The sequence below is a fragment of the Manis pentadactyla genome, chromosome 18 (assembly GCF_030020395.1).
Source record: "Manis pentadactyla isolate mManPen7 chromosome 18, mManPen7.hap1, whole genome shotgun sequence".
NCBI classification, from domain to species: domain Eukaryota; kingdom Metazoa; phylum Chordata; class Mammalia; order Pholidota; family Manidae; genus Manis; species Manis pentadactyla.
Genome location: NC_080036.1, coordinates 27,005,501 through 27,023,328, shown reverse-complemented (window position 1 = coordinate 27,023,328; position 17,828 = coordinate 27,005,501). Strand labels below are relative to the sequence as shown.

The following is a 17,828-nucleotide window of genomic DNA, read 5'->3' as shown; positions in this document are numbered from 1 at the left end:
ACAAAAACCACTGTGTTAAAGGTGGATGAGGAAAAGGATTTTCACATGACCTCACATATGATCCCATTAATTATTCTCTTATTACAAAGGAAAACATTTATCTTTGTAAATGAAGAAAACTCATGGTCACTGTCTTACCCAAATGTTTTAGCATCACTAGTAGTAAGACAGCTTGATACTACTAGCCTTCTCATGTAACGCAATACAACAGTAGTGGTTGGCAAACTATAGCCTGTGGACCAAAGCCAGCCCACTGCCTATTTCTTTTTACAGCCCATGAGCTAAGACTGTTTTTTACATATTCAATTACTGGCAGAAAAAAAAAAATCAAATCAAGAATAATATTTTATGACATATGTAAATTAAATTCAAATTCCAGTGCCCATAGAGTTTCAATGGCACACAGGTACACATACTCCTTCATCTCTTTGTCGTCTCTGGCTGCTTTTTTGCTACAATGGTAGAGCTGGGTAGCAGTGACAGAGACCACACAGCCTGCAAAGCCTAAAGTAGTTAATATCTGGCCCTTCACCAAGTTTGCTGACCACTACAAGAGAAGGTGAACGCATCACTGTGAACATATCAAAAATGTTTAACTTGAATCTAATCACAAGGGAACAATCAGACAAATACAACAATGTGAGACACACGACAACTGGGCTAGATTATTCCAAAGATTCAGTTAGACGATACAAATCCTTACACTTAGGATATGCAGATGGAAGTATACAGGCATCGAAGTGTCACAATTTCTTTTAAATGGTTCAGAAAAAAATAATGAAAAAAAAATCCTGAGAGAGAGAAAGTGAGATAAGGCAAATGTGGCAAAGTATTTTAATAATTGGTGAATTTAGATTGTGAAGGGTGTGCAGGTGTTCATTGTGCTACAAGGTTTCAACTTTTCTGTGGGTTAAAAATTTCAAAATGAAATGTTGGAGGAAAAAATAGGTCCCTTATCTGTACACTACTTTTCTTTAGGAATTTTAAACACTTCTGATTTTTAATCTAACTACTCCATAAATATTTAATGATGAATGACTTAGCTTTATAAAACCCCATACCACAAAAATAGGCATTAATACCCCCAATTCATAAATGGGGAAACAGAGGTCAAGGTTTAGCTCACATAAGATCATGATGTAGTTAAGATTAAATTCTGAGTTTCCTTGCTGAACAGTCCTCATCTTTTTTTTAAGCACTAGAACATTTAAGGTATGGTTTTAAATGGAACTTGCTTGAGAATGTGATGACAACATGCATTTTCCACTTTCAAAGTAAAGGGATCCTTTAGACCCGGAGTCATTCTATAATATTTCTATTTGTTTCCTGGCATCAATTGGCATAAAAGAGCTTTGAGTTCAAACACCCCTGTTTCATAAAGAGATCTTGGATCACTTTAAACGTTTGATGCTACCTTTAAGTATTTTAGGAGTTCTCTGCCTAATTCACAGTCCAATTTTATGGCAAACACAATGTGTAGAATAACAGTTCCTTCCACATGACGAAGTTCACCTGATGATAAGGTAAGAAGATCCAATAGCCTAAAAGATTCAACAGAAAGGTATTAGCTATAGTTTGAGCAAGAGACAATAGTGTAGATGGCTCAAAGAACAAATAGACCAACTCAAGCTGGAATCATACTACACTGGAGGCAGGCAGTAAGTACAAATTCTACTGCTCATTCTCTGCCCCATTTTACAATAAAACTTCCTGAAAGAATTGTCTATAGACATTATTTTCACTTCTGCACCTCTTCCCAGTCAACTTTAATTCAATTAGACTTCTCTTCCCTCCCGACCCTCCAGTCAATGACATTTGACTATTCTTCCAAAGGTTATAAATGACTTCTACATTGCTGAAACCAATAATCAGGTCCCAACATACCACCTCAGCAGATTTGACATAATTAACCATTTCTTTCTTGAAACAGTTTTCCCCCTTAGCTTCTGGGTCATTGTTACTGGCCTCTTCTCAATACTGGCTCATCCTCCCTTTAAATGGTGGAATGCCTCTGTGCTCAGTGCTGGGTTTCTTTCTCCTCACGGTTTCCCAGGGGACCCCATGCCCCATCCAGGGCCACAGCTATAGTCCTCTGTATCTCTAGTCCTGACCTCTCCCTATTAACTCTAGACTGTCTGCTTTACAATTCCATATGAGATGCCAATATTCACCTCAAACTTAATATGGTAAAAACTGAGCTCATTGTCCCCTAAACCTGCTTTTCTATCCACTCTTCCCTAACTCAGTATATAAGACCACCTTCTAATGAATTGTTCAAGCCAAATAACTAAGTTACTCTAGATTAGAAGCCGAGGCTGCAATAGGATTAATAGCATCAACTCTGCAGCCAAAGTACCTGGATTCAAATCCCAGTTCCACCACTTTACAGCTACACAACCTTAGGAAATTCCGTAACTTCTCTGTGCTTTGGGTTTCTGCATCCATGAAATGGAGGCAAAACAGGGCTACTGTGAGGTTTAAAGTGCTTAGAACAGCAACTGGCACAGAATAAGCACTCTGCAAATATTTGTTTTAAAAAAAACTCTTTCAAGACATACCATGCTGTGTTGTGCCTTTGTACTAATTGTTCCACTGAGAATGTTCTTTGCTCAGATTTACATATTATGACTCCTATTATTCAGGCTTCAATTAAAATAGCACCTTCTCTAAGAGATTTCCTCTGACCACCCAATCTAAAGTAGCTATGCTGTCACTATCTCACCATCCATTTGAATTAGCTACACAGCACTTTCCAATCTAATACTTTTCTTTTTATTTAACTGTTTATTTTCTATTCTCTTCCCACTAAACTCTAAGCTCCATGAGAGCAAGGACCTTGTCTGACTGGTTCATCACTGTAGTCCCAGGGCCAAATAGTGCCTGGCACAGAGTAGATACTTACCAAATAGCTTTTAAACTTGCAACTTACAGAATAATTACTGCTATTTTCCTGGAAAGGTGCAGATGACAGAGTTGAAGAGGCCGCACTATTCTTTTAGCTTTACTACTGAGTAGCTACGAAAGGATCAGGGAAGTTCTGTGCTGAGGTGAAGGAATGGGGCTAAAAGATTAGGTAACAATGAAGAACTAAAATATGCAAAGAGAAGACAAACTTGTAAAAATGACTATTCCTATACTGTTACTCACTCATCACCACTCTGCTCCTCATTGTGCTGCTTATCTAGTTCACTGAAGAAAGCTATGATTCCTTCCAAAACTCTCTTCCTGCCTCCCTGAAAAAATACAAAATAGGTAAGGTCTCTCCATAAAAGGCAGGATCACCAAGTTAACCTTAAAACTACTTTTCAGCTTAAAGGATCCTCAAATATAAATTTAAATAGATAAATAAATTACAACCTAAAACCACACTAAGAATGTATAGAACCCTTTCAAGATGAAATTGGGTTTTGAAATACATCCTAATGCCAGACTTTAAGGGGCCTACAGTCGACGCCAAGATCTCTATGTCTGGCACTACCACACGCACATACAGACTAAATGGGGAAGTACAAGAGATAATGTATGTTTTCTCTGGCTGAGAAACATGACCTTTTTACTAGGTAAAATCATCATTCATGAAATGTTATCATCTGTATACCTCAGTATATAAACCAAGAGTGTAAGTTGAATGACCCTAACTGGTCATTCCATTAGAGTTAAAAAAAAAAACTTTTATTTATACCTTTGAGGAGAGAATCAGAAGCTGATAGATCAAAGGTGGTACTTCTTGGAGATTCAATTTGGAGAACATCTTCAACACTTTTCCCATCACCAACTCCACCTCTTCTGCAGTCAGGGGCATATCCCTGTGGATCAAAGATTCTGGAGACCAGGGCCCGGTTAGGCCAGAGCCCAAGTCAGGAGACACTAGAAGATCACAGCTGCCCTTTTGATTTTTCTCTAACCTTACATAAGCAAAGTCACCTTGGAAAATAATCATAGTTATAGTTTAAGTAAGCAATTAAAGCAAAAAGAGGTGGGGAAATCCTGTAATGGAAAACTGAGGTACCTTACTTGAGGGACTCTTACTCGGGGGAGAGCAGTGTTTGAACTTGGTACATTTCAATTTAGTTCACACAGAAGGATACAGAGAAAAGGGAACAATGATGCTTACTTGAACATGGAGGTGAGCTGGATTACATATTGCTGATCCCATCTGGTTAAAGAAAACGACAAAGAATATGAAAGTTTATCTCATTTTAATTTGTTTGCATAATATTTTGTAAAATTAGTAAAAAGGAAAAAAATTGGGGTCATTTCAAATTTGATTTGGTACCACTGAGAAACAAGGATAAAGAAATGACATTTTAAAACAATGAAATAACTGTTTTTAACCTGTCAGACTGGCAAAATCAAAGTCTGATGATATACAGTGCTGGTGAGACTTTGGGAAACACTCTCCACTGTTTTAGGGAGTGTACACTGATAAACCCTTCTGGGAACACAAGTTGGCAATATTCGCCAACTTTAAAAATGGACATAGCCACAGACACACTCAATTTACTATTATAAATATATCCCATGTACATGCTTATAAAGGGTTACCTAGATATATAAGGATATCCAGTGCAACATTTTTTATAACAGCAAAATATAAATAACCTAACAATTGGAGATTAGGCAAATAATATAACAAAATATTATGGAATTGTTAAAAAGAATGATGCAATTACATGTGCTGACATGAACAGATCTATTAAATGAAAAATGCAAGGTATATAGCAATGTATACTGACTAAACATTTGTGAAATCAAAAACAAATGAATAAAATGGTTAAATACCCATGTGCTGATACATACCTAAAACTATTTATGTAAGGGATCTTTTGTAAGAAACCATAAAAGCAATTATCTCTGGCTTACATAATCTTGGGTATTCCCTTCTGGTTCTTTTTACTCTATCCAAGCACAATCACAGTAACTTACAGAACTTACATACCATAACGTACATGTCTCTATTACTGTATGCTTAAGTTGGTCACCAATTTCTGTATTTAGTATGCTCATGTATAAGGATTTTCTTATATGTTGGAGTCTTTCCTTAAGGTAGATTCCCATATTTCTGGTTTAAAGATGCAAATATTATTTACGTATCCCACTCCCTTAAAAAAATATAAAAGATACAGCAGCAGGGGAACTTCTCAGACTTAAGGGCCTTGGGACTCCAAGTAATGCTAGAGGACTAAATTGCTACGTTAAGATGGATAGTCAAGTAAAATAAAACCTATATAGTCTTAGAACACAGAATATATATAAATAATCTCTCAAAAATTCATCACAGACTAAATGGTCTTATAGTGGCACATTGTAAACAAAAAACAGACTGAAAACTTCAGTGATATAAATTCCTAAAATAAATGCCAATCCTTTTTGGTCACTTGTAGTCCTGAGAAAGTTTTATATATTAATAAGAAAGACTCACCTGCCAGAACAGAGGGTGCTGATCAGCTGCTTCTTACATTCTTCCCCACTCAGTTCACCTACAAATGCAAAATACACTAAGAAATAAATCTGATTAACCGAATAGAGACAGGGCCACTAAACTTGGAAGAAATTACCTTTTCCATAAGCCAGACTTTCCTTTTTAGTAGCAAGGGCAGTGAGGATGACGGGTAACAACTCCAAAGATTTTCCATTCCTGAGGCTGCCCTGTTTGATAGCACCAATGAACTCATTGGCTAACTCAATCAGTAGTACTCCTGGAAAACTGGGGGCCTAAACATTGATGGGATAAAGAAAATGTTAAACAGAAATATAAATCTGTTTGTTATCTCTTCCAAAGAAATGAGAGTCTTTTGCTGAATTAATGGAATTAGCATTGAAACCCAGAACTGGTCCTCTAAGGGATTCAAGGACTTGTTCTGCTCTGGTACAAACTTAACAATTGTAAAGGGTTTCCAAAGGTCGGAACACTCCACCAGTTCCCTATGTTTTCAAATATGCCAACTCTTCAAATAGATACATGTCCATGATACCAGGAACATAATGCAACCATCTAAATGGTTTATGGTCCATCTATCAACTATTTTGTTTTTTACCAGTAGCTCTTATTCATAAATAGGACTATGCTAGGTTTGGCACATTTAAGTTTTCCTTCCCTCAACGAATGACAAACCTCCCCAAAGCTACCCAAAACCAAAGAAGATTTTGTTTTCCATCTCACCTCCAACATTAGTAATCCTATGATCTCAGATGCTACTTCTCTCTGTAAATCCCCCGATTCCACCAACTGGATACAACAAGTATATACCTTAAGTCTCCTAAGAGCTCCATCTTCCTCAGAGCAGGGAGAACCTTATTGTTTTAAAAAGGTGGTACAGAAACAAAGAAAAAAAGAAAAAGTCTTACATGGTTGAAGAGCACAGAGGAAAGACAAACAGCTCTATAGTTTATTACAGAAAAAGAATTATCAAACTACTGATTACACTGTGGTTTAGAACAGCAATACACAGGTACTTTGAAAAATTATTTAAATTAGGTAGATGACTGAATTGTCATCTCCCAGCTACTCATTAATTTTCAAAAAAATTCCATAGTGCAGGAGAGATACCTTCTAATATAGCCCCTTTTGGGTCCAGTAACCCAAATTCAATGTCTTTAACATACTTCACTTCAAAACATCACCACTGAGTGAAGTCAGCAGGAATGGCGGAGTAATAAAGACTTCAGAAAATCCTGTTTCATAAAAGCAGTAAGAACACTAACAAAAATTGTGAAAAACAACTTGTTCAGAACTCTGGAAATTAACCAAAGGCTTGTAACAATCCAGGAAGTGTTTACTTAAGAAGAGCAGCTGAATCTCAGTAAGAACAGCAACTCTGTGATGTTTTAACATGCCCCGTCCCCCCAACCCACCACCCAGCCTAGTAGTCTTTAAAACCAACAGCCTCCCTGTCATGATTAAGGCCAATGTCTAGCAGCCTCTGGAGGGGACAGAATATGGTTCAACCTCCTCCAAAGCCCAATTCCCAGATAATAGTCATTTGTCATTATCTGATCTATCAGGCTGCTCCCCGGCAATTTTCACTAGCAAAACTTGTCTTTATTTTACCTGATTTAGAACTTGCCCAGTGCAAACAGTCTTAACCTAGGGCTTTTGTCTAAAATCAGTTAGCTGATTAGTATTTTAGCTGCCTTGAAGGAGCAATAGCAGTTGGACAAGCAAGAAGCTAACCAAAATCTTTTAAAGGAAATCCTGGAAAATATGTGCATAGGGGGTTTTGAAACATTCTGACATAGTCCTGGGAATCTAGACAGCCAGGCAGATACTTAGGACTGCACATGGACAGGGGCTGTGTGTATGGCCAGGCCAGACCCACCAGGAGCCTTCGCTGTCACCTCTGCCTGACCGTGGGCTCGGCACAAGCGGAAAGGCTGTAAGGAGTTACAGACTACCTGCTGAGCACTGAGAGTGTGCCCCTGACACGCGCAGGGCCCCTCAGCAAAGACTGGGAAGCTCATTGGTTCTGGGCATCTGAGGAAATCCTTAACCAATCACTAACTGAACACAAAGTTAATCCAAGACTTCAGTGGCCATACACAGTGGTGCCCGTACACAATAAATAATATACACATTTTATAAAACTGTTCAGCAGAGCCACTATAAAAACAAAAGGAACACGAGAACAGCACCAGACGTCTGGGGTGGGAATGTGGGAGGGGTGGGGAGACTGATACCTGACTTTCAGAGTTTCCATGAAGTATCATTTAATATGTCCAGTTTTCAACAAAAAATTTATAAGACCTGAAGGGAAACGAGAATATGGCCCCAAAACAGGAAAAAAAACAAACTAAGGAAACTGTCCTTGAGAGAGCCCAGACATTAGATTAAATCAGAGAGATTTTAAATCAGCTATTTTAATTATGTTTGAAGAACAAAAAGAAACCAGGTCTAAAGAACTAAAGGAAAATACAGGAGTGATGTCTCACTGAATAGAGAATATCAACAGGTAGAAATTATTAAAAAGAACCAAATAAAAATTCTGGAATTGAAAAGTACAATAACTGAAAAACCCAGTATAGGGGCTCAACAGATTTGACATGGTAGAAAAAGGAATTAGAGAACTTGAAGGGAGGGTAGTTACCCAGATTATCCAGTCTGAGGGACAAAAAGAAAAAGACGGACAGAGCCTGTGGGACACCATCATGAGTACCAACACAGCCGGAAGGAAAGACAGAAAAGGTCAGAAAGAAGAAGTAAATGACCAAAACCTTCCCAATGTTAATGAAAAACACTTACACATTCAAGAATCTCAATGAACTCTAAGTGGGATAAACCCAAAAGAACCACACCTAGACACATATCACAAACTGTCAAAATCAAAGACCCCTCATCATAATAAAGGCCATATGTAAAAAATCCACAGCTAACAACACACTCAATGATTCAAGACTGAAAGCTTTTCCACGAAATCTTGAAAATATAAAGATGCCCACCTTTGCCCCTTCTATTCAACATAACATTGAAAGTTCTAGACAGAACAATTGCTCTGTTTAGTGACACAGAACTACAGATTTAAAAACAAAGTGAATGACAGAGAGAAGCTTGAAAGCAACAAAAGGGAAACAACTCATCTGTTAGTTTAAGTGGATCAACTGTATATGTTGCTTTCATGTTCAAAAACAGAATTGTATACTTTAAAAAAGTAAATTTTTTAGTATGTGGGTATCTCAATTTTTAAAAATATCGTTAGCTAATTATTGATCCTTTACACTATCAATTTAACAAAATTAAAATGACTTAGGAGGTAGTTTCCACAAATACTTGATAATTTATGCTACTTTAAAACTTGGTTTTCTAAATCTATGTTTATAAGTAGTGTGAAAATAAGGTAACAAAAGTGGGAACTATGATATACCTGTCCTAGGTGTGTCTGTCCAAAAAATTAATTTCTTTTACTTACTGGTGTAAGTATATACACAGTGCTTCTTTCATTATTTCCTTTTCTCTAATATTTCTACAAAATAGTCATTTAGTAAGTTTCCATAAAGGCTGATTCAACCAATTTCGGAAGTTTTCATGAATAGGGAGATGTGTTTTTGGACCCTTGTGGCAGAGACCTAATTAATTTAGCAGGAGAGGAAGAGAAAAATGAATCATGTTCAAATAACTAGCTAACAGTCTAAAGCTACTTCAAAATTTTCCCTTGTAGGACTTTATCCTACCACAATTTATCAAACTACTGTCAGTCACAATCTGCAACAATGCAGGACTGGCCCTTGTTGGAGATATGGAAACAAATATGCAATGCCCTGCTAGGAATTTAGATCATCTACCTAAGTCATCCAAGGTACTCCATTTCATTAAACCCCAGAGCTCCCTAGCCCCTTGTTAACCACCAGGTAAGTACAAACACTGTTCTTCTCCACCACTGTAAAAGCACAAGTAAACCCAAGAGGATTTTATGAAGTACATCCTTAATGGGCCTCCAAACCAGCAATACAATCTCAGGTAGCCATTTCAACCCCCTTCACTAAAATTAAGTCCAAAAGAAAAGTGACTGATGCTTCAGTTGATTCTGCAAAATCCCCCAAACACAGAAAAGTCTCAGTGGGGCTTCAAACAGTAAAAAAGTAGCATTATGTGCCAAAAGTAAACCAATCTACCAGTGAACCCAGGGGACGGAAGTGGCCGGAATTATTGTTACCTTTGAAGACGGCTCTCAGGAGTGCTCCAGCAGCTTTTCCTTTGACCGCCTGATTCTGAAGGACATTAGCCAGCTGCAGGCAGAGAAAGGAAAGCTACAAGTCTCTGGCAACAATTTCTCTACCCCCAGTGAACTGAACTCCCACTATGAGAAACACTCATCTGTCAGGTCCCTATACGGTGGAGATCCCAGGTTATCACAATTTATACTTATTTAGATAGATTTTAACAGGTAGACCTGTCAAGACTGAAATTTATTCATGTTATTCCACAAACATTTACTGAGTACTTACTCAGCACTAGGTACTGAGCTATGTTCTTAGGTATTATACATTCAGCCAACAAGTACTTTCTGAACATGTTCTTTCTCCCAGGCACTAGGGATACAAGGATGAGTAAGATGGCGATGATAATATGACTCAAAGTCTATAGCAAAGCAGTGGGAAAAGAGTGGCAGAAAGAAAATTCAAAAAAAAAAATTTGTAAAGGAAACAGAAAGCTGAGATAGACAATAATTGAGGAAAGGGAGGCAACTTTAGCTAAGGGTAGTCAGGGAAAGCTTCTCTGGAGTGTCATTTACGCAGAGATTAGGAGGATGAGAAAGATGTGGTTACACAAATGATAGGGCATTCGAGATAAAGTATCATTATGTACAAGAATTGTGTCCCATTCAAAATCCAAGTGTTGAAATTCTAACACCCAGTACCTTTGAATATGACCTTATTTGGAAATAGGGTCACTGTAGATGTAATTAGTTTTGTTGAGGTCATTAGGTGGGCCCTAAACCAATGACTAATATATCCTTTTAAGAGGGGAAATTTGGACCCAGAGATATGTACACAGCAAGAATGCCGTATAAAGAAAGATGAAGGCAGAGTTCAGAGTGATACAAGCCAAAGAACACCAAAACCTGCCAGCAAACCACTAGAAGGTAGGTAGTAGAGGCACACAACACACCCTCCTAGCCCTCAAAAGAACTAGCCCTGCCCGCACCTTGATCACCAACCTCTAGTCTCCAGAACGGTAACATCTGTTGAGTACCTGTTGTGTGTTAGGCTGTGTGCAAGACCCTTTCCTCCCCTTCTTCCTTCTCCCTCCACTCATGTGATCTCAGGTCTTCCATTAGTACTTTGTTCAGATGTGCCCTTTACTGCATTTTTAAAACACCTAGATATGCTTTTTACTGTAAGATTAAGTATCCTCATTAATTTGGAAGATTTATAAATTTTTCTTTTAATTGGTAGGCTGGAACTACCAAGTTGATGCACACTCCAAATAGAGACTTTTTTTAATAGAACATTCCTCATTTTGTGTTGTCTCATGTTTCCTTGTGATTAAATTGAGTTTATGCATTCCCAGCCACTACACAGGCTAAGAATACCTTCCCAGAGCATCACACCTAGAGGCATGTGATGTCCATCTATACCTCATTGATAACATTAATTCTGATTGATCACCCAATCAAGTGTGTTGCCCTGATTTTCCCACTTTGTAATTACTTTTTTCCCCTTTGCAACCAGTAAGCAGTTTGTTGGGAGGCACTTTAAGACCATTCAAACATCCTGCTCCTCATCTAACTTTCCCTTTGCCTAATGGAAAACCCTGGCAGCAACCACCATCAGCAGGTAATCAGTCTGTATCACCAGGAACTACACTCACACCATGAGCCCTGGGATAGGATACACTGAAGGGCAGGGCACCACTTCTGTGGCCCCTTTGCCAGGGATGAATGAACTCAGTCCAATCATGAGACACACCAGACAGGCACTAATTGAGACATACAGAAAAATAACCGATCAATACTCCTCAGGGCGATCAAGATCATAAAAGACAAAGACCAAGAACTGCTGCAGATGGCAGAAAATCAGGGAAAAACAACCACGAAGTGCTGTGTAGGATCCTGAGTGGGATCCTGGAACATTAAAAAAAGGACATCAGTGGAAAAACTATCAGGTAGAGTTAGCATAGGGTCTTTAGTTTTGCCAATGGTATTGTACCAATATTAATTTCCCGGTTCTTAAAATTTTACTAAGGTTGTCTAAGATGCTAATACTGGGGGAAGGATATATGGAAACTGCATTATTTTTACAACTTTTCTGTAAGTTTAAAAGTAGTTAAAAAAAAAAAAAATTCTCCTGGATTTAACATCCATTGATGCTTCTTGCCAGATCCAATCTTTATCGTGATAGGTACAAAATAATGGTTTGCTCACTCTAGCATGGTTAACAAGAGACCTCCCTTGTCCCCATTTATTTTTTTATTACCAGTATGAGCTCACAAATTTCCGTATTTTTTAATGGCTTGTAATTCATAACTGAACTTAAATTACTTTGATGTTCAAACAGTCCCACATTTGGGCAACGAAGCCCCTTCGAGCTGGCTCCTGTGTCCTTGTGACAGGCCCCCATCTTTTTTTCTGAGCACTCTTTACCTTCTGGCTTAGCAGGATGTTCCAGGTTTACTGTGTATCCATCATGCCCACCCATGAAATTAGCCATTTCTCTGAAAAGCCCTGGTTTCTTTCAGTGGGGAATGGTTATCAGAGAAAACACATGGAGTCCTGTGTTCAGTGTGAGGTATAAAACTTTTAAGGGAAATGTTAGCAAAACAGGAAAGTTCAGAAGTATTCACATTAGAGAAGGAATTTAAGACCAGGAAGAGTTGAAGGAACTTTTCCAACCTATATTCAGTGTCTCTTAGATGTTAAATGCTTATATAATTATCTCATTTCATCCTCACAAAAACCAAGACATACAGACTCTTTTTGTGATAATCAAGAATCAGAGAAGCAATTCACAACATCTATTTATATCATGGATTTTATTCTAGTTCTTATATATTTGCCTGTATTATTTTATAGTCTAATGTTAAAGCCTCCTCAAATTCCTTTCAAAAGCAGGTAAAACATAATTCTAAATAAATTCATTAAAAGCTGGTTTTAACCAAACCTTAAATTATCTAAAGGATGATTCAATTTGCAGCTCAGGCAATGGGCTGTCTCAAAAAGCTGCTGCTATAGCAATCTTGGATAATTCCAAAGAAAAAATCAGAGCACATCCCTGTTATCAATCCCATTAGTGTCAGGTAACAGAGCCTAACATGCACCCAGCTTTAATGACCACAACAACACTAGCACATAAAAATTCCCTTGAAAACATAATATTCAAAGTCTTATTAATACACACGTATGTTTATGGTTAATCTTAAGGGTTTCTTTTCCATGGAGGGATCTGAACATATAAATATATACATACATATGTATATATGTATATATATTTTAAGGTGAATCTTAAGGATTTCTTTTCCACGGAAGGATCTGAACAGACTGAGATCAGTTATAGAAAAAGGAGAAGTAAATATGGAGTGAGAATATTAGGAAGAATGAACAGCCTAACAAAGTAATTATTGTCCCATTTTATAATCATATTATATACAGTGAAGACAGAGTTGGTTTCTCTTTCATAATAATTTCAAAATATTTTACTGCTTATGAATTTATCTTCTTTAGGGAAGAACACAAATAAAACATCAATAGGCAAATCTAATGTCTCACATCGGTAACTGTAGTCTGGATATTACCTTCAATTAGGATTGTTCTAAGAACCACAAAAATATACTAATTTGATTATATACATACAGTTGCATAAATGTTGTTTAAGTTGTACACAAGCATCCTTAGGTTGTCTATTTCTCTCTCTCTCTCCTTTTCTTTACATCTGTAAATTGTTAGCAAATAAATACTCATCTCCTACAGAGAGTGAGGGTAGATTAAGTGGCAGAATAATTTTTCTCTAACTCATCCTTTGACTCTGTCATCATGCTTGACATTTGCTTTTAGCAGAACATGCTTCCCAATACTCACGTCATCTTCTTTCAGGGTTCGAAGAAATGCCTGCAGTCTGTCTGCTGTTTTATCTTCTGCTAGAGATAAAATTTTCTGGTCCATTGTTGCACACATCAGGGAACTGTATGGGAAAAATGTCAGAAGTGATGAAACTTCCAGAAGTAAACAAGCTTGATCTTCTTCCTTCCCTACTTGTTAACTGAGTATTTCATAGATATTATACACAATGTCGTCCACAGTGGGTACTTAACAGGCTAAGGACTACTAACTAGTATGAGTAGGTGATTCTTAACTAAACCAAAATAATCTCAAGAATTCTCTGGAATTTCCTTATTAGAAACTTGCATTCTAACCAAGTGGTTTCAGAGGTTTTGCCCACACTTTCATCTTTTTTTTAGCATCTACCTAGCACACTGCCTAGAACAAAGCTGTCATTTAACAGTGCATCAAATATACAGTTATACAAACTATATGTATTATAAACATATAATAAAGCAATGTTTGATATGAATAAAGCAAAACTGTAACAGCAACATGCCAATTAAATGGTCTAAAAACAAATGAGAAGTTAACAAGGCTAAAGAAGTAAAGGTGTCCTTTGTATCAATAATACCTTAATAAAAAAAGAAAGAAAGAAATGTGTCCTCAAATGTCAAGAAGGCTTCCTAGCAGAAGAAAACTTGAACTGAAAGAAAACTTGAACTGAAACTCAAGAGAGAAAATTTACATAGTCAAGATAACCAACTGGTATACACTATAATGACTGAAAGGGAAGAATCATGAGCAATGGCATTCATGAAGATTTGAGAAACCTATCTGGGGCAAAATGAGTAGATTGCTTGAGGTAGAGAGTTCAAGCAAGGGAGAGGGAGTAGGAAGGTTACCAAGTCAGGATGGGAATAAACTGTGCCCAGGTCTCCAATGCACGTTAAGAAATTTAGATTTTATTCAGTAAGTAACAGAGAGCAACCAAAACCTTTGAAGCAAAGAGAATCTGATAAGATTAAAACAGTGTTTGAGGAAAATGACTCTAGAGGCTAGGCGGTTACTGGGGGCTCTCTCAGCAGTACTGACAAAGGCTTGTCTGGGAGTGGAAAGGATGAAATGGAGGTACGTCAGGCAGACAGGATTCAGTGAGTAGCTGTGGGAGAATTACGGGAAGGGGGAAATACAGGTTTGAGGGAATAAAGCGTGCTCCTCCTCCAGTACTTCCTCCTGTTGCCCATCTCCAGGAATTGTACCCTCACCCACTCAGCTGCTGAAACCAGGAACTTGGGCAACAGTCCTAACTTCACCTTCATCCTCTGCATCCACTGCCAAGCCCTGTCCATGTTTACCCCCTACACCTCTCTGAGCTACTTCTCCATCACCTCTCACCTGACCTACTACAAGGCGTCCTGTCTCCCACACAGCAACCAGAGTAACATTTCTGAAACACAAACAAGATTAGGTGATTTATCCACCCTCCATCAGGATCTTGAAACTCCCAGCAGCCTCCCACTGCTCTCCCATGGAAAAACCTTCAAGTCAGGATTAAAAAGCCCTGCAGGGTCTGGCCCACTCCTAACTCTTCCTCATCACTGTATGGTTCAGCCACACTGAACTGCTTTTGGTCCTTCAAACACCCAAGTCCCTCCTACCACAGGCCCTTACACATGATTTTGACTGAGCTTAACAAAAATACCCCTCCCTTTTATGTCACTTTCCCACTCTTTGATTAAGTCTCACAAATCCTTCCATCTCGCCAAATCCACAGCCTCAGAAGCTCAGTCTAGTTTAAATGCTCCCCTACTGCATCCTTTCAAAGCAGCAGTAATCTCTTTTACTATCACCACACTTAACATTTATAACTATTAGATTAAGGACTACATACAGCTCCCTCTCAAGAATAAACTCCATGAGGGCAGGGGGCCACCTCTGCTTTTGTTTATCACTGAAAATCCAGTATTTAGCACAGTAACAAGCTCCTAATAGGTGCCCAACAAATACCTGAACAAGTGAATTAGCGAACGCCTACAATGGGCAAGACCCCGGGCCGAGCACTTTACATTCATTAATTTGATACTTCCACCAATTCTATGAGGTGAGGTGTTACTAGCCTCAATCTAGGTGCTCTTTTGGGATTTAGACAGATTAAGGAATTTCCTCAAGGTTCCTAGCAACACTTAAGTGGCGGGGACAGAACTGAAACCCAAGTCTGTCCAGCTCCAGAACCTAAGAGCCCATGCTTGTAACTAACTACGCTTCCCACCCCCGCTAGGATCTGGGCGGCCAAGGGGACGCAGAAAGGGAATGCCGACAAAAAGAGGCCTCCAGGCGGAAGGAATATGCTGAAATCACTGCATTTCAGCAGGCATTCTAGATTCGTCCTAAAACCAGAGATCTGTAACCGACAGGTGGCTGCGAAGTCCCTGTTCGCACAGCAGATTCCTCGCTCAGAGGCCCTGCGGAAGTGAAACGGCGCCAGGGCTCCCGGGAGAGCCAAACGTAAACACGGACAAACTATAAATCGAGGCAGCTGTGACCGAGCTGCAAAGGCGAAACGGGGTTGACAAACTTCCCGGACGTGGGAGCTGAGCCGCGATGCCGGGGGAAAACTAACGGGAGGGCTGGCGCTGGCGTTTCCCGCGGCGAGGGATCTCGGACGCCAGCGACGCCGCGGGGCTGGCGGGTCATCGATCCTTCCAGGTCAGACGCCACAAGGCACCGGAGCCCTCCTACCTCGCAGACCCGCTCCCTCCCGGGGGCTGAGTCCCACCGCCAGGGCAACGCGCGAAGCCCCCCGGCCCGCTTACCTCGGCCTCACCGCAGCCGCCAACTTCCAAAAAGCCCGCTCAACGGGACGCCGCCGCACTTCCGTCACCCGGGACAACAGGCCCCGCCCCCCCAGCTCACTTCCGCCGCCGGGCGCCGGCGGGTGGGGTGTACCATTAAAGGATGGGGTGGGGGGATTGTTGGGCTCGGACGTTCCCACTCACAGCCCGGGGAGGCGCGGCCTGCGACCTCGAATTCCTTGCTGGTGACCCTTAAGCTTGTTTTACTTCTACCGTGTTTCTAGCCCAAAAGAGAGATGTGATGTGTGGCTAAAACACAGCAGCTGAGTTGAGAGATTATTCCTGGGAGGAATCCCATAGCTTGCCAAGCAAAGAGATGACTACCTCATCTCCCCACAAAATTTCCCTTCCAGGCTGCTTGTGGAACTGGGACATACAGCCACGAATTTGTGTGTCTGAGTAGCTCAAACAGGCTCATTTACTTTTTTGAGCCTACATTTGTGCATCCTAGTGCATTTACTGAATTGCCTGTGTGAGGCTCTGCTCCCTGGCATGGACTTCAGGGTTCTTGTCTTCCCTGTATAAATGTATCATTTGTGTTTTCTCTTAGCACTAATGGATGTTACATATGCAAAGGAGGAGAACAGGCTGAGTTTAATAACAGTGTTCTCCACCCTGATGGAATCTTCCTTACTAAGCAGCAAGCCTTAAGCATCTCCTTCAACCAACTAGGCTCTGTACACTGGGAAGCACACTCATTCTAGAAAACAGAGCCAGTTAAACATAGGTTTATATAACGGAAATAAATATTCTTCAGACTTGTCAGTAGTTCATGTTTATGTAAAAACATTGTAATTACTGATATTTGCAGGAGTCCAGAAAAGAAAGGACAAATGGAGATCCCCTATCATTCCTGACTCAGTCTTGCAATGTGAGGGGCTTTGTATGCCTGCATGTGGGCACCCAGCCCAAAAATCCACACCATGCCTCGCCCCTTAAGCTGCCCTTGGCTACCCTTTGGAAACAGACAACTGGATAAACAAAATGTGGTTTATCCATACTTCGAAATCCTGACACATGCAGCAACAGAGATGAACCTGAAGGAAATTATGCTAAGTGAAATAAGCCAGTCACAAACACACAAATACTGTATGATTCCACTTTACAGCCACATGAAGTATCTAAGTAGTCAAAGTAGAATGATGGTTACTAGGAGCTGGGGAAAGGGGACAGGGGAGTTGGTTAATGGGTATAGAGTTTCAGTTTTGCAAGATGAAAAAGTTCTGGAGATCTGTTTCATAGCAAGGTGAGTGTACTTAACACTACTGAAGTATATACTTAAAAAATAGCTAAGATAATAATAACAATAATAAAAAGGTAACACTACCTGTGCAGCTCACAGGATTATTAAGAACCAGCTGGCTCAACCCTGAAGAAATTCCAGTTTGGTAGGACTCAAGGCAGGGGTTTAACAGCTTACTATTTGTATCCCCGGTATCTAGAAAAGTGGCACATGGGGTGCTTCATAAATATTTGTTAAATGGGTGTAAAATCATGACCACGT

At 39.5% G+C, this 17,828-nt stretch overlaps 1 protein-coding gene across 2 annotated transcripts in view; it reads right to left on the bottom strand.

The window, feature by feature from the left end:
* Positions 1–16,372, bottom strand: part of FANCI (FA complementation group I) — a 56,749-nt gene extending 40,377 nt beyond the window's left edge. The window contains exons 1-11 of one of the 2 annotated variants that reach the window (XM_057494820.1): positions 16,286–16,372; positions 14,540–14,631; positions 13,509–13,611; positions 9,648–9,720; positions 6,164–6,294; positions 5,559–5,715; positions 5,423–5,480; positions 4,115–4,156; positions 3,683–3,806; positions 3,148–3,233; positions 1,415–1,541 (exon numbers count right to left, since the gene is read on the bottom strand). In XM_057494820.1, coding sequence (XP_057350803.1) covers positions 1,415–1,541; positions 3,148–3,233; positions 3,683–3,806; positions 4,115–4,156; positions 5,423–5,480; positions 5,559–5,715; positions 6,164–6,294; positions 9,648–9,720; positions 13,509–13,604 — 894 coding nt within the window. In that variant the 5' untranslated portion in view covers positions 13,605–13,611; positions 14,540–14,631; positions 16,286–16,372. The remainder of the gene's footprint in view (positions 1–1,414; positions 1,542–3,147; positions 3,234–3,682; positions 3,807–4,114; positions 4,157–5,422; positions 5,481–5,558; positions 5,716–6,163; positions 6,295–9,647; positions 9,721–13,508; positions 13,612–14,539; positions 14,632–16,285) is intronic. The other variant, XM_036932027.2, reaches the window with a different exon arrangement.
* Between the last annotated feature and the right edge of the window lie 1,456 nt (positions 16,373–17,828).